The 22,836-nt window shown below is 44.6% G+C and overlaps 1 protein-coding gene across 3 annotated transcripts in view; it reads left to right on the top strand.

Annotated features, from left to right (window-relative positions):
- The window catches only part of LHFPL3 (LHFPL tetraspan subfamily member 3), a 232,125-nt gene that overhangs the window by 197,560 nt on the left and 11,729 nt on the right, over positions 1 to 22,836 (top strand). The window contains exon 3 of one of the 3 annotated variants that reach the window (XM_058022559.1): positions 59 to 86. The exons of 1 other annotated variant lie outside the window; for it this stretch is intronic. In XM_058022559.1, coding sequence (XP_057878542.1) covers positions 59 to 75 — 17 coding nt within the window. In that variant the 3' untranslated portion in view covers positions 76 to 86. Of the gene's footprint in view, positions 1 to 58; positions 107 to 22,836 lie in introns of all 3 variants that reach the window. One more of the 3 variants, XM_058022558.1, reaches the window with a different exon arrangement.

Raw genomic sequence — 22,836 nt, 5'->3', positions numbered from 1 at the left:
TGCAAGATCTCACTTGATTATACCTTAACTATTCTGTTTTTCCCTCCCTACCTCACAGATGATGGAAATGCTTAAAGCAAGTGCAGGTAGTATGACCCAGACTAACGTAAGTGTGAGCATGGCACCCAGGGACGAGCTGTGAAATGTCTGCGTGCTTCTGCCAAACGCGTTGCATGGCTTTCTGCTCTTGTCTCGTGTTTCTGATGTAGGCAGCATGTTTAGCAACATGTAAGCATTTCATTTGGTATCTATATTCCAGCTCAGCTTTGGTTTTGTGGAGTCTCAACATCCTGCCTTTTTTGGTAGCTTGTGGCAGCTGCTAGTGGCAAATCTGCGAGCTGTGTGTGTCATTCCGAAGTGACCTTCAGAGGGACCTGCTAGGATCAGGACCCCCCTGGATATGGCTGTTCAGAAATCTGTGGTAGAGGTGTGGAAGTGTGCAGTTCAAATGGGTCAGGGGCAGCACCAGCCCTCCTGTGCCTTCCCTGGGAGTCCAGCCAGCTCCTGGTGCAGCTGGCTCCAAGCACAGCTCTGCTTCTGCCAGTGCTTTGTGACTCTCCCGTTGTCAAACTCTTGCTTCATGTGGCAGGTGACACATCTGAATTACGAATGTTGTTTGCACAGTATCTGTTTAAAAAAGGCTGCTATGAGCAAATACAATGTTTTCCTGTGTTTATATAGTCCTTTTAATCTTAGTGTATGTAAAGTTTATGAAGGGTGAGACTAATCACAGCAGCTTGAAGCACACTTACCCACATGGGTCTCGGGGTGCTGCCTGGTATGGAGAGGCAGAACTCAGTTATTCCCTTCCTCGGTTTCTTTCCTCATGGGATTTTCATTCATATTTTAAGCGTGCTGATGGGGTTTTTTGACATGAGGCTGGTCAAATATTGACCAGGTTGGCCAGCAGGGTGGTATCATCTCCATCCTTGGAGATCCTCAGAACTTGACTGGATATGACCCTGAGCAACCTGCTCTGTTTGGACCTTCTTTGAGAAGGGAATTGGAGTATATGAAGTGCCTTTCACTTAGAGTTGTCCATGATTCTACAGTTTCATTACTGTACAGGTGGGGAGTAGAGTGAAGCCACCAAAACAGCTTTAAAGCCATGGTTCAAAACCACACCACCAGAGATCAGTGTTCTGGTGACTGGTCCACTTTCCTGGATAATAAAATGAAGTTTGTTGAATGCTGGTTATTACTCTCAGTATACCCAGTTCAACCACTTGCAACTGAGCTTACACAGATAGATATTTGTTGTTTTCTTATTATGCAACAAAAAATACCTGTTGTGTGAGATCAAGATGACTTATCAGAAACACCTCTATTTTGAATTACTGGATCTATGCCAGCTGACACTGCCAGCTGTCTACATGATGTTTTTATAGCTCTTCTCAAGTTTCCCATGTAAGATCCCTACCTCTGTTCCTAAGACATTAATGATTAGACTGTCAGAGCTGAGAAAATCCACCTACTGAGCAAGGTCACCTTCGCTGTTCTCAGTAACAAAGGAAAATGCCAGGCTAACAAGGCTCAGGAAGTCCTAATTAACGTCAATGGCAAATTCAAAGCCAGAGAAAAATAGGGCTGGCAAAACAATTCTCTCTAGAGCTAAGATTTTTTTTTTAGCCATTGTAAAAGAAGCCTGGAAGCTGTATTTTCGAATATGGTTAGTGCTGGGGATGGGTGGCAGAAAAGAAAGGGAATCAATAAGGGGTTTGTGATTCCTGCCTCCTTCTCCTCAGTGAGTTCCTGCCAGCAGTCAGAGCTCTGAGACTCAGCTGAGGCCCTGAGGCAGGAGGGCTGTACATCTCTGTTCCCACCTGCCAAAAACTTACCATGCTCCTTCTTCAGTTTGGCTCCCAAAAATTGTGTCTCCTCAGGGATGCTGGAGCCATGACATACACAGGGCTGGGCCACCCCACAACCTCCCACCTCCTCCCCTTGCTGCCAGAAGACCCAACTTCCCTCATTCTACACAGCAAAAAAAACAATGGCCAATATCTACCCACAGTTTTGGGTGAATGGGTGTCCACAGACCATATTTTATAGAAGACAGCTCACAGATCTGTCTCTAGCACCACTAAAGGATCCTGAATTTATCTTTGAGTCTTGTGAAATAGTCCATCTTCCCGAAGTACTCTATTAACCATTCTTACTCACATTTTCTTCCCCTAAATTATTCTTAGTTCAAAATCCAGATTCCCTGAATTGGGCTAATCCTCTTGATTGCCACCTCCCTCCTCTCAATGCTCTGACCCTCATTGCAGGCTTGATGGAACCAGCTCAGAGTGTCAGGTGTCTCAGGGTATCTCGCAGACACCTTATCTGGCAGAGAGCTGCTAAGTCCTGCAACATTTCAGCCTATTCATTTGTATAATCTGGGGTTTTCATGCTGATGTCCTTACTCAGCCATCTCTGGTTTCTGTGTAAGCTCAGTTCTGCCAGAAGAAGCGTGGTCTCCCCACCAATTTCCTTCTATGCCAAGGATGTCCCCAATTCAGTTCTCTTATAAACGTGAGGGAGCAGTCCATAAATGAGAGTGGTTTTGGTTTTCAGTGCCTGCATGTGGGTAATAGCACCTGCAACCATAGTTTATTTTATATTCCAGAAATACTCAAATCAGATATGATGAACAAAATTCCCACAGTCTTCCAGCAGTGGGGAGAACAAACAGAAGAAACAATTTCCTAAGGGTGCTGTGACTTTCCACTGTTGGAAAACCCTAGGGATATGTTATTCAACACCATCAGAAGTGACATTGATGCAACTAGCTGACCTTGGGGCAAGACATGGTCCACATGACCTCCTGCATGTTTTTGTATGATGCTGTTATTTTAATGATGATAAAAGCCTCAGCAAAAAAATGCAATTATGGTTCTAAATTGTGTGCACGTATGAGTGACTGACATCAGGACACAAATTCAGGGGTAAGGGTGGACAGACCTGAAGAAAACCACTGCAGATTCTGGAATGTCTTCGCCTCCCACTGCTTCTGCCCCTTAGGGTGACAAGAGGCCAGTGTTACACACCCAGTCAGCCCCAGCAGCACCCAAGGGACAGGCACTGGGGCCCACTGGCTCTTGGTCCAATGTGTTCCTCTGCAGACCCTCTTGTCTCAGCTGCCCTCCTCCTTGAGCCTCAGAGCCTCCAACCTTCACCAAACCCTGCAACACAGGCTTTACCTTCCCCGGTTACAGCACTCTGGGCAAATGACAGGAATCATTTCTCTAAAGACCTTCAGGGCAGTTTGATTCCCCACATGAAGGTTAAATCCTCAGAAAATTACTCACAGAATGTCACCATTGTTCCAAATGGTCTTCTACAATTTCATTCACCCTTCAGCCACATATGTTTTTTGACCATGTCAGATGAGGAGACTGGTTCCTTGCCCTGGTGGCTTCTCTCTGAAGTCTCAGCTACCATGACACCCTCAGTGCTCCCCAGGCAAGCATAGAGCTCCTCACATTGATGCTGGGAGGCCTCAGACATGTCCACACTGCTACTGCTTGCTGCTCCATCTGCCCCACAAGAGCACTAAGCAAAAGTCAGTGCTCTCTGAAAGGGTCACTGCCTGCCTCACTCGCCCACTGTTGAGTTGCCTCTGTAACCCTGCACCACAGAGCCAGGCATGCCTTCAGCAGGACATTTCTTCTCTTATGTCCTCATCCCTGGCTGTCCTTTGCTGCTAGATCCTTATGGTATCTCTGCAGGGTCTTCTGTCCTGACATTTCCATTTGCCCACCCCTCATTCAAGCTGCAGTTGCAGTGCCCCCTCTGGGAGCCATCCATACCAAAAAGGGGAGCACAGCACTTCTTCCTCTGCCCCCTGAACCTGCTGTGCTCAGCCATGTGCTGATCCTCCCCAGCGCTGCCCGCTTTGAGCTCAAAGTCACATTATTCAGGGAGCAAACAGGTGTCTCTGTGTTTATCACTGGAATGCTTCACTTTATCACTGGAAACTTGTGTGTAGGCACAGCTCTGCCTTCCCTGAGGCTGATGCTGCTCACAACCCCAAAGAATGGTGCTTTTTAACTTCAAGCAGAAGGTCACTCACTCGTTCACTGCGTAAAGCGTGGTTATAACTCAAGGAGTGCACTCCTGGGCAGAATCCCCACCCCATCCAGCATATTAATATGGCTGCAAGGGATGTGGAGGAGCTTTATGCATGTGGGGAATTGAGACTGAGCCCAGCAAAGCACATTGTTTCCTGGAAGTGCATGAGGAGCCCTCACAAATTCAGCAGGATGATCCATGGACTGAGAGGTGTGCTCTTATCTAAGTGCTTTCCTGGCTGAGGGCCACAGACCAGCTTGCACCTGAGAGCCCATGAGACAGCTGGGAAAGCAAAATCTGCCCACTGGAATACCAATGCCTCTCAAAGACCATCCTGATGTGTGAAAATTGCAAGGTTTTTTATCAAAGGCATGAAAAAGCTCAGCAGACCTCAAGCTTCCTTCCTTCAACAGAGCAGTTTTAATCCTTCATTAGGGCTGGCCAGCCTTTCTGTATCATGTGTCCCTAAAATGCCAACATTTCCCCATGTCCAACAGCCGCCAGACAGACCAGGAGGATCTGAAGCAGGACAAAGACCTTGGCTTGGGGCTGTTGACAGACAAGAGCAGAGTCTCTCCCCACAGATGCTATGGAGGACAGCTTGGCTGGGCTTATGCAACTCCAAATCCTGCCCTACCACAGGGATTCCAGTGTCAGGTGGATGCTGTCAGTGCCATGGGCACCAGAGTGCTTGGAAACCATAAATGAACTACTCATCAAACATAGCCAAAGGACTGGAAATTATCCAGTGTTGAGGGTTGGATTTGCTGTATACTGTAGGCTTCCTTCATAGTGGCAGATGTGACATCCCCTCTCTGCATGCAGACCACACAAAGAATACAACAGGCAGAAACCCAGCCAGACCAGGAGCCTCTCACAGCCTGGCAATACATTAAACTGGCAAGTTATTACACATGAGCTGAGCCAGAGCAGGCTGATGCTCCTGCACACACTGCCTTACCTGTCTTCCTGATGCACAGCTACTTTGGATTTTCCAGTCATTCAACTCATCTGTAAGAACATTTTCTTATCTCTTAAGATGCAGTCCTCTTTTGTAGTTCTATTGACAATCATGCTATGAACATGAGACTTCAAGCACTCATCCACTCAATCACAGCATTTTCAGCAGTAAATGATCCTCTGAAATTCAGACTAGAGACAAAAAAGACTCTCTACTGGTGCTCATGCAATCAGTTTTTTGTCATTACAGATTTCTGTTTCATATCAAAATGTGCACTGAAAAATATACCTCTCACTCTAGGAACCCATCTTTAACAGGCTTGAAGTGGTACAAAGGGTAATTAATAGGTTAGACCCATCTCTAATCTCTGTGACACAATTACAAACATTGCAAAATCCAAGAATATTCCCCTGTTGACAAATCTATCTGTCATTAATTTTGGTCATTGTGAGAGAGGCAAGTGGGGTTAAAGGCCAGGAGAGCATACACCTTTGCAACTCCTTTTGTCAGCCAGCAAAAAAAAAAGAAAAATGAAAGTAGGGAGTTTTTTTCATTTTGGAACTGGCTTGGGATACCCAAAGCACCACTATCTGGATGTTGAGGAAATGAGGAAATGGAGAAAAAAAAAACAGTTTCACTGAAATGAAGACATAGAGCTGTCTTCAGTCTATTATATATTAAGGGGAGGGCAGTCATTCTCCAGAATGCCTGAAGCCAGCTCTGAAGGCAGAGCTCATATATCCTCAGAGGTGTTGAACTCAGATCCACTTTGAGGGGGAGAAAATATTGCCTCTATCCAGTTCATGCCAGAGGAGATCTCAAGAAGTAAATCAAAGGAGGACACTAGGGACAAATCTTTGATAAAAGCATATCAAAACTTTGTTTAATTTGTTTGCCCTGCTGTTGTAAAGCAGACTCACCAGAGACAATATGATCTACAAATGGAATATGTTACTAAATCAGGACACAGCTTACTGGAAGGATGAGTAATGATTTCATCTAAGTCATTACATCCTCCTATCAATAGCATTTCTCTGCAGGGAACATGCTCACCTCCAGCTGAATATCATATAATCCCTGTGGGAGAGACTTCAGGTGCCTGACTCAAGGCCATGACACACCAAACCATCCAAAAAAACAGGGGGCAGGTGGTCCCTTGTTGAGGTCAGATGTGGATAGAGATGTACACTTTGTGGTATGTTCAATATCCAGCATACATCCCCTTCAGTTTGTAAAACTTGATTCTGCCCAGGTATGTGGGAAAGGGCCACTTGGTAGGACAGCAGAGGGAGGGGATGATTCTCCTGGAACCAGGCACAATCATGGACACTGTGACCTCTGAGTGTGACACCCACCCATGGGATCACTGTGCCTTTCAGACTGGACCAAGTGAGCAGGTGGTTCTGCACATGCACACCTCCACCCTGCTGAACTTCCACAGCAAACATCTAAAATCCTCAAATGCTGCCCAGGCAGCTTCTCTGAGCAGAGCAGGATTAATGGGTTAATGCTGGGACTCAATGGCCTTAGAAGTCTTTTCCAACCTTTATGATTCTGCGGTTCTAAGAGTACATGTGTACGGGGGCTGCAGTGGGTGAAATATGAGAATCACAGAATGGGGAATGCTGGGAGGGACCACAGTGGGACATCTGGTCCAACCTCCCTGCCCAAACTCGTGCTACAGCTGAGCCCCTTATCTCACTTCACATGCCTACCCTGTTTGACTGGATTGGTGAACCTATTAGCTTCTGTATCCAGGCAGCACACACCCCCAGTGCTATTTTCAACATTATCACCATCCTCTCTCTTCTCTCCAGACTGATGCTGTCATTTAATCCCACTGACATTCCCTCAAGAGCATCCTACAAAATTATCTATTACTATTTGTTCCCACAGTAGAGCCATGATAACTTCATCCTCAGTTTTCACAACTTGCTCTGTTCTAGCCCTCTTAATGCTCACCTTGTCTTCCCTCAAAATGTCACAACTAAAATCAATTCCTAGCTTAAATTCTTTAGCAAACCACACTAAATCCTCTCACTGTTTCACCTTCATCCTTTTTGTCAGATTTGTGGTCCAACCTCTCAAAGTTTTCCATAAAACTACTTCTACAGCTATTCCTGCTTTTCTCCTCCTTTCTCCTGAGATGCTCGTTTCCTTTTCCTCTTTGTGTTCTGCCAGGCCTCCTGCAACACAAAACCTCCTCCCTGGGGGCCACCACAGGGAAGGCCAAATCACACCAGTTTCCAGGTTTTCCATAGGTTTTCTCAGAAAATCAGTCTTGTCTGTGCTATTTTCAAATCATCCCTTGATGTCCCACCCACAGCTCCTGCCTCTGGCACTGAGGTGTTGCCTTCAATGGGACACGAGCAGTGACTCTCTTGCTCTCTACTCCTCTGCACCAAGCTCAGGGAGGAGGAATCCATGCCCTGCCCAAGTCAGCCCTGCTTGAACTCAGCTCCCAGTAATCCAGAGTCAGTCTTTGTCTGCCATTCATTTTTGTAGCACAGGATCTACAGCCCGTCCTGAGTTAAAACCATCCTTACTGGGGAGGAGATGCAGCTGCTGCATGTTTCCTGCCTCCATTCTGTGGAGGAGCATTTTATGAATATGAAGAGTATTTTAAATGCCTGTGAAAGACCTGGCATTACATTGAAGTTACAGTGAGGAAAATTCCCTTTGGAGATGAAACTATGATTGAGATTTGGGTAGGGAAAGTGTCTGGCTATGTCTACACCCAGATTTATTTTTTTTTTTCTTCCCCAGTGGAAAAACAAAGGAATGTGACCTGAGGACCACAAGATACTGTCAGAGCAGAGTCTCTTGAGCAGAGGGCACACTACCCACCATCCAGAGGACATTCATTCACCTCTACCTTGTGTATGGTGCTCAGGCTGAGAATGAAACTTAAAAATATTTACCATATCCAAGCAGCTATTTCAGCTCTCTGACTTACAGAAAATTATTTGCCTGACAGAAGCCGCCTCTGAAGCAGTTTGTAATTAATACATCCATTTTCATATTCCTTAAAGACAATATTCATAACAGATTAGAAAGATCAGAGATGCCACAAAGGTTTCTAAATAACAAGAATTAGTTGTGATTAAGTATATCACTGTAGAGTAACAAATAGACTTGTCAATTGCAAATCAAAGTTAATAAACAAAAAAAGGGGTACTGATGATTGAAGAAAGCATGTACAAGAGTAATTCATTCTGTAAACCAGAGTACTGGTAGGTAGCTGGCAATTTTTGGGTGCCCTTCATTAGACTTTAAAGTTGAAGTTTTTAGAGCTTGGATATTCATGTGGGTTTTCTGTCAGCTGTTGTTGTTGTTGTTTTGGATTTTTTGGTTTTGTTGGTTTTTTGTGGTTATTTTTTTGTTTGTTGTTTTGTTTTGTTTGGGTTTTGTTTTGTTTTTGTTTTAAGATGAAGATGCTGCAAAACTTGCATCCAAAATTAGAGGGCTTGAAAGGGCCAAATCCATTTTGCCAAAGTCACCCATAATGGACATAATATCCTGCAGCTAAGATTGTCAAGTCAGATGTAATAGGTTTTCAAAAATGTTGCAATACATGCACAAGTAATAACCTAACTGAATTCCTTGTAAATTCTATGACTAATTAATTATAACTTGTATAAAATAATTTGATGCTCTGTTCACATGCTTAGAATTTAATTAATTTGCAGGTTGTATTCCTCTAATAATAAATGTTTCTCTGCGATCTTGGTGCAGAGCCTTGTAACAGTGCACAGCTTTTCATCAGCTTTAAAGGAAATTCTGTCACTGACAATGGTAAATTTTACTGAGCCCTACAAGAACTGTCTGCTTCACGTAACCTTCGATGAGCATCTTGTACAAACAGCAACAGGCAGTATTTATAGGCACAGGTAATGCTCAGACTGCTTTGTAAAACCTACAAACCAGAGAGCAACTCACCACTGCTGGCCTGGGGATTCACATTGTGCACTAAATAGCCAATGTCACTTCTCAGGTAGGAAATTAAAAACAAAAAAATCATACTAATTGGCTGAATATAGTTCATCCTAGTGATGTGCTGGGCCCTACAGTGTCCTCTTCCTACCTGGTGGTTTAGGAGCTGTTTCTCTAATTAAATAATCCTAAAGATTTAATCCAGCCTTTTTCAGGAACAGTGAACTCAGTCAGCAAAATATGTTTTTAACCATTTCTGATAGAAATATGCTGAAAAAAAATAGTATTTTGCTCTGAAGAATAAAAAATTAGAGAACCTATATTCCTTTGTTAGGATTTGATAAAGTGTGTGCCATCATATAAAAATCAGTTATATTTCCTGCTAAGCATAGCAGCTGTCTGGAGGAACCCAATTAGGTAACTTGGCCATTTACTCAGCTAGTCAGTGATCCTCATTGCTATTTTCCCTCATCATCCATGATGCACCAGAAGGTGCAGCAAACCATTTCCACAATTCTCAAAACATCTCCCTCTCTGCTTTAGAACAGGGCACACACAAGGTCACTGCAAACAACACTGGTGAGATGGAGGGAACAGCCTTTTTTCCCTTCTAAACCTAAAGCCACACACACCACTTGAAAAATTAATGACTGGCTGGGTGATTGTTGTCTCCTGGGGAGTCTGAAGCGAGGTCAGTGCTTGTTCACCCTCAGGAGAGGAGCATGGTTTAATGGATGACACAGTGCCTCGGGCTGCAGCTTCAGGACACTCAGGCAGCCACATCCTGGGTGACCCGGACTTCACTTGCCTCTAGCTCCCTGTCTGGGATTTTATGTGCTAAAAAGGGTCACAAAGCAAATGGATATATTCATGGCAGAAAGACTTTCAGGACCCTTAAGTGCAATGATGTCTGTTGGGCTCCCAAAGTCCCCCCTCCAATTTGTTGGAGGGTACATAATTTTGAGGAAACATTCCTATGGCTTTCTCTGCCTTTCCCTACATACCCACTGCTAGAAAAGGGTATGGACTGAGTAGACTTCTGGTCTGACCTTACACATGGAAGGTGAGAACTTTGTTTTCACACCTGCCTGTTTTGGGGAATGCCTGTCTCCAGGCTCCTCTGGACACCCTGGAGCTGTTCAGTCTGATGCCCCCACACTCCCCTCAGCCCTGTGCTTACTACAGCATTTATTCCATCACAGTTTTGCCTTGTCATGCTGCCCACCACAGAGCAGGAGCTCCCAGGAGTGCTGGCTCACCACAAGCCATGCTTAGCTCATAAGCCAAGCTGAAGTCCCTCTCACTCCCAACACTGTGTCACTTCTTTCTTGTGCAGTAGAGATCTCTGTTTTACTGACCTGCACAACACACAGAATTATTGGCTGGAGTTATATATGAGCTGATACAACAACCAGTTTCCACCAAGGCTGCAGGGGGAAAAAAAAGCTGTAACTTGCTGTAAGAGCCACAAGCTCCATCAGAAAACAGAAGGTTCCACATAAGGGAAGCACGACACGTAACCACTTAATAAAACAACCCCAGCCCACCAGGGAACCAGCAGAATTTACAGACATTGTTCTGGGAACAGAAATCCAGCCCTCACAGTCAGCACAGAACTATTAGCAAACACACAGAGCAGTTCATATTTTGAGGTTGTTCTAGCTTTATTTGTGTACCTTGATAGATGACATTTCCAAGACACTACGAGACTCTGCAGAGCTGGACTGATTATTAATAGTGAACATGCAGCTGGGCTGACATGACAGAGAAATAAAGAAGTGAAGTTCACATAGTCATTTATGCAGGCAAGGTTATTCCCCAAAGTTTTTTAGCAGCCTCCCTGTCCCCTTCAACCTGAGACAAATGCCCTGTGCCAACACCACACAAAGGAGATCTGTAAACCTACCTCTGACTTGGCACAGGATGCTTTTTCCCAAGTCTATTTTCTCATTTGTTTCTGTTATTGCAGCTAAATGTGGGTAGGAGTTTTCTCCTGGGTGATGTTCCCTGCAGGTATTAACCTCCTGTGGGGGTTTGTTCTTCAGTGGCTCACTGGCTCTCAGCCACAGGGAAACCCAAATGGTCTCCTGATGGCACTCCAAAATCCTGCAGGGCAATCATCACTGTCCCTTCTCCCAGGCAATCTGTGAAGGGCTGTGGGCAAGAAGATTTCCAGAGCCAGGCCTGCAAGGGGATAAATGAAGACATTTGGAACACTGAAGTAGGAACTGGACAACAGGTTTCATTAAAACCACAGCTGGATCTGCTGGTGACTCAGTGGATGTGCTGACTGTAAAGGGAGCTGAGAGGGCTCTGGAATGACACCTGGATAGGTGAATAGGTGTTCCTGGGAGCCCTGCAGACAGCTCAAGGGAGGGAAAGCCCCAATGGCCACACATGGAAACAGCCTGTGTGCTTGGAGCCTTATTGCAAAAGGTACTGAGGCCAAACTCTCCTCCCCAGCACTGTGCTTGCCCTCCCCAGCAGAAGCACAGGGAAAGCCCAGCAATTCTTAAAGCTGCTGTAATCCAGAATGAGACAAATGGAGGGGAAAATGCACTAAACTGTTGTTTCAGCAGCTGATTGTTTTTTGTTTCTTAGCAACTGTGGGAAGAGAAGCTGCCTGAGCTCTGAGCTGTCTGGCCAGATCCAGCAGGCATCCCTCTGTGGAGGACAGCCCCCCTCCTCTCTGCTCATCTGCAGAGGAGACCACAGCTGGTGGAAGCCTGCCCTAAACAGGGAGACAGCAAACAAATCCACCAAAATAGATGAACAGGCTTGTCCCCTCGTCCTTCTCTCCACTGAGGGACAAGGAAGCAAGCTGGCCAGCAGAGTCCTCAGGGTGGTTGTTTCAGATTAGAGTCCTCAGAAGTGGAAAGGCTGTTTCAGATTAGGCTGCTTTTCATTTTAAAGAGCATGGGAAAGATGAGGGGATCTTGCACTAACAGCTGCAGTCAGTGGTGTTCCCAAGCTGCACCAAAAAAGGAACTGCAGGAGAGACCTCAGGTTCTCCTCTGCCTCAGGGTCAGGGCCAGGCTGGAGGGTACCAGGAGGACACTCCTGTGGCTGCAGCCATCACTGACTCCAACCCTGCCATGAGCCTGAAAATGAGCCTGGTGGCTTGGTGCAGGGGTGCTCAGCTCCTCTCGTGGCAGTGCAGGTGGATCAGTCACAGCATCCTTCACAGGTTCTTTTGAGAACACTGCTATTGAGTGCATGAAAAGCTGTTTATGGCTGTTTTCCCTGTCATCAGCAGTGTCGGTCTCCTGCAAGTCCTTTGAGCAAATCCACAGAGAGGAAGGGCTGATTTTTGCCAAAGGGTTTCACATCTCTGTAGGTGTGTGTTCTGGAGGTTTCAGCACCAGTGCAGGGTTTGTGTGTGTCTCTGTATTGGAGCAGCCATTTCGTTGTTTTGGTTTTCAGGGACAGTGTTTAAATCATTTAAATTCGTGTCTGTTACTGACATACTGGCCATGCTCATTGCTAACAGCTTATTTCCCTCCACACCAGCACTATCTCATTCATTCACATATAAGTATGAGGATGTTGACCTGTAGTTAATCCTACACGTCCCTGACTGTTAATTTAATGACTATTAAATATTAATGGGAGCAGAGAAGGGAAGTCAGATCACCTTTTCCACAGCTTAGTGCCCCTGTCACCAGGCTACAATGTCATCCTTGATCTTGCTTTTTATATTCCCTTTCTCCCCGGTTTCATTTACAGGACAATGAAAGATACATTTTAGAAAATGCTTTGTAGTCAAGCAGCTATTGCAAGGATTAGAGCTGCACCAGGATCTCCCATTTCTAGGCAGATGTTCAAATCACCATGCTGTTGGTTAAAAAAGGAGGTGAATTTTTTCCCTTGAATGTGGGAAAGGGCCTGACACCCTGGCTCAGAATATGCTAGAGAATATGCTAGAGAAGGGGAGGATGCTCAGACATCCCTGACCTAGATGCTCCTCCTGATGCTGTGCAGGAAATAATTCATCCTTCGAGGAGGGGTGTGGAGGGTGTCTGGTGCTTACAGTCCTCCCCTGGCAGGGGAGCCCATGGCTCTACCAGGGTGTTCCTGTGCACAGCCCCGTAACCAAAGCACAGCCCAGGACCAGGGGGGACCCCGAGGCTCTGTGCAAGTCCCAGCAGTGCCCCTGCCCTGTGCTGAGCCCAGCCTGGGTGGGAAAACTCTCCTGACCAGTCTGGAGTACAGAGAGGAGTCCCCCTTCTAGAGGGGAGAGTTGAACATCACTTCTCAACTCCAGATGGGTGTTACCATGTCAAGGACCATCACTTTTAGTCATGCTTCCACACAGAAAGCCATGTCCCCTGTGTGACCATCCACAGAATATTTCATTTGCCCCTTTGGACAGTGGGGACCAGGGATGGTGCTGTAGAGATCTCTTTCCCATGCCTTTTTTCCTCCTGTTTTTTTACTTTTGCATCAGGCAGTTGTGACTGCATCCTTAAAACAGCCATGTCTAACTGCTAGAGGTATTTGTCTGTGCTTAAATCTATGTATCTTCATATGATTATATTTTTCTGATTATAAAGCTAATGAGATAAAGCAGAAATCAATCAAAGTAGCTGGGCTTGAAGTGCATTAATACTTAATGCTACCTTTTACTATTGTAATTATGATTTATTTACTTTTCTAATTGCTATCTGGTTTGCTTATCTCTATGAGAGACACTTCTCAAGAGTGTCTTTTTGACTATAGTGTTTTATTTTTACAGAAAAATGCAGGCATTTAGTGAGATGGAAATTACTTCCTTATTATTTAAAATTAATTCAGCCTGTCAAAATGAGCTCATTGCCATGCACAGTGTTTCCTTTTTAATTCAGTCTCAGCCTTTCTAGAAATTGAAATTCTGTGCTGAGACAACATACATAGCAGACTTTTTATACATATTAAGCCCTACATATTAGGAGGATTAAGGCCACATATACATTTTAGAATAGGATTCATATAATTATAAAACAAATTTTGCAGCAGGGATAAAAGAATGTCAGTTTTCCATTGGTCTTGTAAACTGCTTTGCTAGCTAGGAATGAAGATGCAAGAATGCCTGATGGGAATAAAAGGGACTCTCCTGCCTGCTCCTTTAGGACTCTAACTTTTGCTAAATCAGGACAAAAGTAGAGGAAATATTTGCATATAAATAATTAGGATGCCAGTGCTCCCTTCTTTTCTCTTCTTAGAATAAAAAAGAAGAGAATAGAAAGCAGAAAAGGACAGAGGAGATTGAAACCTGTGATGGGTATAGGAAAAGATAACCTTAATAAATGGGAGAAAATTGCCTGTCACTTGAAAAGGGAGCAATGGAAATAAGGGGGGAAGGGAGACAAGTTTCTGACAGCAGCATCCCACAGGAGTTTCCTCGGGATGAAGAATCGATTAGGGAAGGGAGAGAGAGAAGAAAAGGGAGCTTTAAAAGATCTTCACACTTCCCACTCTGTCCTCTGAGCCGCTCTCAGTTCCCACTGCTCTCCCTCCTCTCAGCAGCTGGATGGGTTTGTGGCAGAGGTTCAGTCCTCTGGAAACAGCCCAGTGTGTGAGGAAACATCCCGGGCACTCAGCTGCACCGGGCTGGTGTCCTGTCACACCCCCTGGAAAGAGAACAGCAGCAAATGAAGAGTTTGGAATGGAGGGAGCAATCAAGGAAAACTGTTGCTGGGGAAGGCACCTGGAAAGATCGCCATTTCTGTAGTAAGAAGATGACCATGGAAATAATTTTTGCATTCACTAACTGAATTTAAAAAGTAGTTAAATAATTTCAATAGGTTTGGGCATACCATAGACAAGACATTCAGTGTCACTCCTATTTCCAAGAAGGAAGATGTGGGGAGCAGCACACACGGCAGTGTTACCTCAGTCCTTGGGCAGGTCATGGAGTAAATAGTCCTGGAAACCATTTCCAAACACAAAGGACAAGAAGCTGATTGGAAGTAGTCAGCCTGGACTTACAAAAGGGAAATCACACCTGAGAAAACCTGAAAGCCTTGTACAGCAACATGACTGCCCCAGGGGCCACGGGGAAAGCAGTGAGGGGCATTGTTCATCTTGACTTGAGCAGGGATTTTGGGTGCTTGCCGTAACTTCACAGACAAGGTGATGAAGGGCTGAGTAACTAAACAGCGAGGTGGACCAAAAACTGGCTGAAGTGCCAGCTTAAAGGGCTGTGAGGAATGGCACAAAGTCCATCTGGATGATTCAGCAGATGAAAAACTGGGAGAAGAGACAAGAATCTTGACTCCATGTTCAGAAGGCTGATTTATTATTTTATGATATATTATATTAAAACTATACTAAAAGAACAGTTTTTCCTTCATCAGAAGGCTAGCAAGGAATAGGAAAGAAGGCTGCTCACAGCCTTGACACAGGTGGCTGTCGCTGGTCATCAAGTGAAAACAATTTCACATGCTGGGTAAATAATTCTCCAAATCACATTCCAAAGCAGCAAAACATGGAGAAGCTGAAGCTTCTCAGCAGAAAAGATCCTAGCAAAAGGATTTTTCATAAAAATGTCTGTGACAAGCTGGTGTTGCTCAGCTTGGAATGGAGAAGGCTCAACAGGGACCCTGTGAGTGTGCGCAAACACCTGATGGGGGCCCAGTGAAGAGGACAGAACCAGAGTCTGCTTGGTGGTGCCTGGGCACTGCATAAGATACAACAGACACTAATTGACATGTGGGAAATCACATTTAAATTCTAAAAAAACCCTTTTTGTCAGCAAGCATTGTCACAGAATCACAGAATCACAGAATTTTCAAGACTGGAAGAGACCTATAAGATCATCTAGTCCAGCCGATGTTCTAACTGTTCAACTAGATCATGGCAGCAAGTGCCACATCCAGTCTTTTTTTGAATTCTTCAAGGGATGATGCCTCTACCACCTCACTGGGTAAATGATTCCAGTTTCTGACCACTCTTTCTGTGAAGTATTTCCTTCTTACTTCTAACTTACATCTAGCTTGACGCAACTTGAGACTGTGTCCTCTTGTTCTATCCGTTGTCGCCCGGAGAAAGAGGCCGACCCAGTGTTGTCAAACACTGGAGCAGGCTGCCGGAGAGGTGCTGGAGTGTCCGTGGTTGGGCCTGACTGGAGGTGACCCTGATGGCCTGTTGTGGCTGGACAGGGGCTGGAGCAGGCTCCTGCTGACCTCTGCAGCTCTCTGGGTCCCTCACACCAAGACAAGAAAACTGCTGGCACCTGGCAGAGAGAAAATACGAGTTTTGGTTCAATGATTTGCAGCAAAAGAGCAGTAATAAACAAGGGGTTGATCCTGCCAAAGGGATGCAGTGGTGAGCAAGGTGCAAACAGGGCATCCCACAGGATCACCCCTGTGGCAGGGCAGAAGTGCAGCACAGCCCACACATGGACAAACCACAGGATGAGGGAGGCACCTCCCACTATTGCTCCCTTAGGAAGAACTGATGCAAATAAAGCTCTGTAAAACAAAACAAAACCTGTTGGCAGGAACTACCAGCTCCAAACCCAAATCTTGGCCCTTGGCAGCAGGCACCAGTGCTTGTACATTGAACACAGTCCTTGCAAAGAACAGCTGAGGGAGCTGGGGTTTTTCAGCTTGGAGAAGAGGAGGCTTGGGGGTGATTCCATCACTCTCTACAACCATCTGAGAGGAGGTAACAAGTGACGGGACAAGAGGAAATGTCCTGAAGTTGCACCAGAGGAGGTTTAGATTAGACTTTAGATTAGAGGAGGTTTAGATACTAGGAAAAAATTTCTCCATTGAATGAATGGTCAGGAATCGGAACAGGCTGCCCAGGGAAGTGATAGAAACACTGTCTCTGAAAGTGCCCCTGTCAGAAACTGTTCAAAAGGTGTGTGGATGTGGCACTAAGGGACATGGTATAGTGGTGATGATGGGTTAAAGGTTGAAATAAAAGATCTTAGATCTTTTCCAGCCTCAACAATTCTTTGATTCTGTTATTCCTTATCCTGGAGTTCAACAACTGCACGTGTGCTTTAACTTGTGCTGCTTTGATGGCTGTTTCTGATGAAAAAGGCACCTGGAAGAGCTTAATTGCCAAAACTGTAGGGATAAGAGACCATGAGGAAAGTCAGAACTTGTTTTCTCCACGTTCAGAGCCTTCCTTGTGCCGCCTGCTGTGGCATCCCCCTGCAGCACATCTAAGGTGGGGAGCACACCTGGGCTCTTATTTCTCTCCTTCTGCATTTTCTTTCAAGTGTTTGCAATTAGCTCAGGATCCTGCCACCAAAATATTTTGGGGACAGCAAGGTGTTGGTTTTGCAGATTTTAACACATTACTGTGAATCATCAGGAGCATTTTATAGATTAAGTTTCTGATGTTAATTAAAACTGTATTTTAATTTAAAGTATTTCATATATACATTGCGAAACAGTATAGAAAAGCGCCCCACATTTTTCAGATAAACTAAAACACTAGTTTTTTTTTTATTCTGGCAACTTTCAAATACTGTTTAATGTAGGAACCTAAATCCAAGTTATTCTTTTTTTTCATTTTTCATATTTGATAAGGGTTTCCACCATATTCCAATTTTACACTGTTTTGAATTATATTACAAGTATCAGTAATTAATTTTCTTAGTAATGCCACAGATTTTGAAGTTACCAGAACTGCTCTGAGTGAGCATGTAACTGCAGATACTGCAGTCCCCTCTAGTGGGGAAAATCAGACTGTGCCGATTTTGCAGGACCTGCTGCATTAGCGGTGGCTGGATATGAAAGCTGTGCTTTTCCCCCCACATATCCTGAGGACTTTGAGTCGATTTTTTTCTTTTTATGGTTTTTTATTTATTTGTGGTATATTATTTTTGTTCTGAAGGAGAGAGGGGCATGTGAGGCTCAGGTTCAGTTCCTACTTGTGAACCTTCAGAGCAGGAATTCACTACATGCCCTACAAATCCTCCTGCCAAAAGATAGCTAGTTTTGCTTTAAGTACCTTATTTCCACAAAACATTTGGGAAGCTGGTTTTTCTTAAATAAAAAGGAAACTAAGGGATTCATGAAGGACAGGTTCACCAGAGATCACCATCCATCTCCTGGCTTAGCAGCTCATCTAAACCCATTTTAAAATCCTTCTGTACTGGCATTTTCTGATTCAGAATTGTGCCCTTGTAATACTCCCCTGTTCTGTGAGTGAGAAACAGTGATGCTTAGGTTTTAGGGAGCCATTACTATCAATATAATTAAAAAAAACCCTCTCAAGAACCTTATCTGCCCATTTGTTACCCTTCTGTTTCACCGCAGTTCAAAGGGAGAACTGTGTCTAGCACCCCACATCTCTTTTTTGTTTTTCTCTTACATAATTGTCATCATGTTTTTAATTAAGTTAAATAGAATGTTGCACTGAGCTCCTCAGCAGCTTCCTGAATTTTGTGATCTATCCCATCAATTGAAATCAGAGCACTGTCTCTGCTGGTACCACGTGCACTGAGTGCAAGTCACAGATATTTGCATGAACCAATTTATCTCTTAAAAATATTTCTTCTTGACTGAAGAATAAATTGCCTTTACCCTAATGCGCTAGGTAATGAATTGCATTTGAAATGTGTTTATTTTTAGCAAACAAATGCTAATGGCAGCTTGCTGTTAAAAATAGACAGTACAGTCGGCACAGAAATATGGGCTGGGGAATCATTCCTCCCTGCTCAGTGGAAATGCCCTCTGTGTAAGTCACCTGGGGAGAAAACATGATGTTCCTAAGTCATTTAGTCCCTCCAGCTGGAGTGAGGGGGAGCAGCAGGACACCACTGTCCCTGGGCCCTGCCTTAGGAATTGCCCTGCAGCCCAGCATCCTCCCAGGCTGTGTCCCTCCTGTGGGGCTGCAAGGTGCAGATGGCACACGTGCCTTTCCCTGCCTCCCTGCCGTGTGTCAGTGGGGGCTGTGTGGGGTGTGTGTGCCTCAGCTCTGCCTGCCTGCCTGCAGGGACTGGGGGCGCTTTGGTGGGGGAGCCCTGCAGGGCCCCACTGGGAGCACTGGCAGCTCCCGCTCCGCCCTCAGCAGCTGCTCCCCAGGCCAAGGGATTTTATCTTGCACAGGGTTTTCCTCACATCTGTGAAATTCCCCTGGCTGCTCTCTAAGTCCATTACTTGTCACATTCCCATGATTTATTCCCTTCATTTTCCAGCAGCTTTTTTTCAGAGTTAAGAGTGTTATGTCCACTAAGTCTCCTTTCCTCTAGATTGCACAGATCAATTGCCCATGTTTTCTCTTACATTAAGAATTCCAAGACTTCTGACACTCCTGTTGTTCCCCTCTTGTACTCACCAGGTAGGAACACTTCTCCCCTACAGTCCAGTGCCAGAAAGCCAACCATGCAGCTGGGGCCCTGCTGAGCAGCCTGGGAGTCTCACTTTGTGCATCTTGCTGATAATTTTTTGTGTTTCTTCAAAGTGGTAGGGCATTAGTCTATTTTTCGCAACAGAAGGGACTTGTGGAGTCATGTGGTTGTTTGGTGTCCTTAGCTTTTATCCAGCACAACTCTCTCCTTTAGCCATGCATGTATTGCTATTGAATTGTCTCCTGGTTTTCAGATCTTTTCTCTGACTCATTATAAATGTTGAATACTGTTCTGACCTACAACACTCTTGGAGCCCCTCCTGAATTACTGTGACCCACAAATGGAGGAGAAAATCCCCAATTCCATTGGAGATCCTCCATTCCACTATCTAAGTGGCTAGTGACAGTATTTTAATAACATCAGACCTAAGACAGATTCCCATGAAATTCTAGTAAATAACGTCCTTTAGCTGGACAGTGAGCCACTAATCACCTCTTAACAGTGTTTTTTCAACAAGTTTTGTTGGAAATTTGTTTTCATATCAACTTATTTAAATGAAAGTTTTCTAAATGCTATGAGATTTTCTAAATGCTTTTTAGATTTTTTCAGATTCATGGTTCAACTCTTTTAGAAGTCTGGCTAATAGAAATGGAAAACAGATAACCTTCCAAGCACACAGAATTTGTACTAGACACAATCCCTACTCAAGAGCTTACAAATCTAGTTTTGAACATTGTTTTCCAGATTTTGCTTGAAAGGTAGGTTCAGTGTCTTTGAAAGGTAGAGCACCATCCCCTACTTCCTGCCAGAAGATCTTACATAGAAACCTCTAGCCAAAACAATACTGTCTTCATTGGACAGAAAGGACCCAGTAGGGCCAGACAAGAAAGCCCACACTGAGCTGTTGCTGGTTGAAAATTACATAAAAAGACTAAAAATTATAAGCTTAACCAGAAAAATGCCAAAATCCTGAAAAAAAAACTAGTAAATATTATTTATTTCATACATGATCAAGATAAGGTTCATCTCTTGAGGAAGAAAATCACAATGGGAAGTCCTTGATTGATCCTTAGTGCTTCTCATAATAATATGGTGTTAGGAATTGGCTTGGTTCTACTGAGTCAAAAAGGAACCAGAAAGGTCCAAAAGGGTTTCCATCAGATGAAGTTTTAAACATAAAACATGATTGGGAGTCTAGATAAAAAACACCAGTTAAAGAAAAGTAGAACTGATCCCTTATTTATAGGCTTTAGTATTTCCTGGGACCAAACCCATTGCTTCCTAATTCTAGACTAAAACCTAAACTGGAATTATAACAATTAAAATCAGGAATCCAAAGCAAGGAAGATTTTGCCATGGTGGCATGTGTTTCATTAGCAGGTAACATGAAGAATCAATATTTCATGACCTGTCACATATTTGAGTCATCTGTCATGTTTTATCCTTAGATGTTAGGGTTGTTTGACAGTTCTAAAGTAGAAGGAAGCAAAACAGAAGGTTTTTTTACTGGTGTCACACTGTCAGAAAAATTTAACAGGTAATAGTCTACAACAAGCAATTAAAACACATCGGTCTCTTATTACAGAACAAATTCTACTCTGTGGGGCCTGAGGGAAATGCATCTCATAAAGTTTGCTATTTTTGTGTAAGAAGCCAGCACAAAGTATACTTTCCCCGCATGAAAAAAAAAAAAAAAAATCAAAAAGAAGCAGAAATGCTGCTATTTCACAGTGCACAGATGAATACTGATTTGGAGACCTTACATAACAGAAAGATCCATCTGCAAAACCTCAGGTTTCTTCTGCTGAGGTCCAGCTACTGATCCCAGAGTCAGTGCAACCACAGGCCCATGGGGGAATGTTGTATTGTGTTTTTATAGCCATGTGGAGGATACAGTCTATCTGCTGTCCCCATGAAGAGCACAGCAAAGGAAAGTATAAGTTCAGATGAAGACAAGGAAGGGATGAAGATGAAATGCCTGTAGAATTACCTGCAACTTTAGAAGTGTCACAACTGCTCATGCTTTCTGTTTTCCAAGTTCCAGTTCTGAATCACGTGTTGTACTTCAATCTCAGTTAAAAAAAAAAAAAAAAAAAAAAAAGGATGCAAGCAAAAACAAACAAAAATCATCCTTCTGTGCCTCATAATTGCAAAGAAAACCACTAGCTCTAAAGAAATAAGAAAGAAATCAGGCTTTTCACAACTCATGTTTATATGTCTTCCTGGTTTTTGAATGTTTATGGTTCATTAAGTCTTTCTGGAAAACAAGGACTTTATTCCCTGAGCAGCACTAACAGGATGAGTCTTCTGTCTCTTCCAGTGGGGTTCAAAAAAAGGAGACATTTTCGTTTTTATTTGTTTCTTCAGGTAGTTAGTCTAAAAGTATCCAAGATTTTGTTTATCAGAGTATTTTCTTTCATTTTCCACATCTCCCTAGAATAGCTCCTTTCATGTGTTAAAAAAAAGAAGCATCCGAGAAAATTTCAGTCTCAACAAATTGGTATTTTGCACTGAAAATTCTTTCAATATAAAGTTGCTGTGGGTCACACCATAAAAGTCCAGGAGAGTGAAGAAATCTGAATTGTAGCTTTTTTCCTGTCTCAAAGCAATTGATAATATGAGACTTTGCTAGCAAAGGGGTTTGCATATCACTGCAGAGAAGAAAGAGCATGGAGACCCGGTGATGTAAGGGCTGTAGGAACGACCACCAAGCTCATCCATCCCCAGGGTTCAGTGCCCATCACTTTGGGACCACCATGAAACCAGCACATTTACCTGACCACAGCCACAGCTGGTGCTGTCCACAGTGCTGCCCACGTGGAGGGAGCCAGCACACAAGGCAGGGGCTCAGTCCATGGTGCTGGTGCTCAGCAGTGTGTCCCAGAGACACTTGGCCACTTGTCCCTGGTCTGCACAACAGAGGCTCAGCTGCCTTACCAGGCCCACTGGAAGAAAAGGAAGCTTTACTTTTTCCTTGAGTTTCTGCTGGTTTCTAACTGTGCCCAGACTGGCTCAGCAGCTTGGCTGGCCCTGGCTGCAGGGACCTTGCTGCCAGCAATGCCCAGCCCTGCAGCCCCTGAAACCCAGGCAGGCTCTGCCCTCCCCCAGGGCTGGGCGATCCGAGAGGATGTGACCTCCAGAAAAGGACACCAAATTAGGAGCTGTTCCAGCGTCTGAGGCGATGAAATATTTAATCCCTGCTCTCCCTGGGATATGCATCATCACAGATTTACTTATCTGCAGCTCGGTGGCAGCAGCGGCTGACAGGGACGGTGACAGCTGACACACATTAACCCAGCTGCAAACACAAGCTATCGCCGCCGAGCAGAAATCCATCAGTGTTATTTCAGCACAAGGAGGTGACTCCGTGCCAGACACCAAGCACAGGCAGCACCTGCACTGGGAATTCAGCACTGCCAGGGTCTCCTGAGGCAAGGGAGGCTCGGCAGGAGCCTCAGCCCCAGCAGGGCCAGCAGCAGGGGCACTGCCCCCTGAGCAGCCCAGCCCAAGGGCACACACAGGGTCCTCTGTGCCCCCGCTGCTCACCTGGCTGAGGGACCAGAATGAGAGGCAAGTATGGACAAATATTACTTGT

This window comes from Melospiza georgiana, chromosome 4 (genome assembly GCF_028018845.1).
Source record: "Melospiza georgiana isolate bMelGeo1 chromosome 4, bMelGeo1.pri, whole genome shotgun sequence".
NCBI lineage: Eukaryota > Metazoa > Chordata > Aves > Passeriformes > Passerellidae > Melospiza > Melospiza georgiana.
The sequence above is the reverse complement of the archived record's forward strand: the minus strand, read 5'-3'. Positions and strand labels throughout refer to the sequence as shown.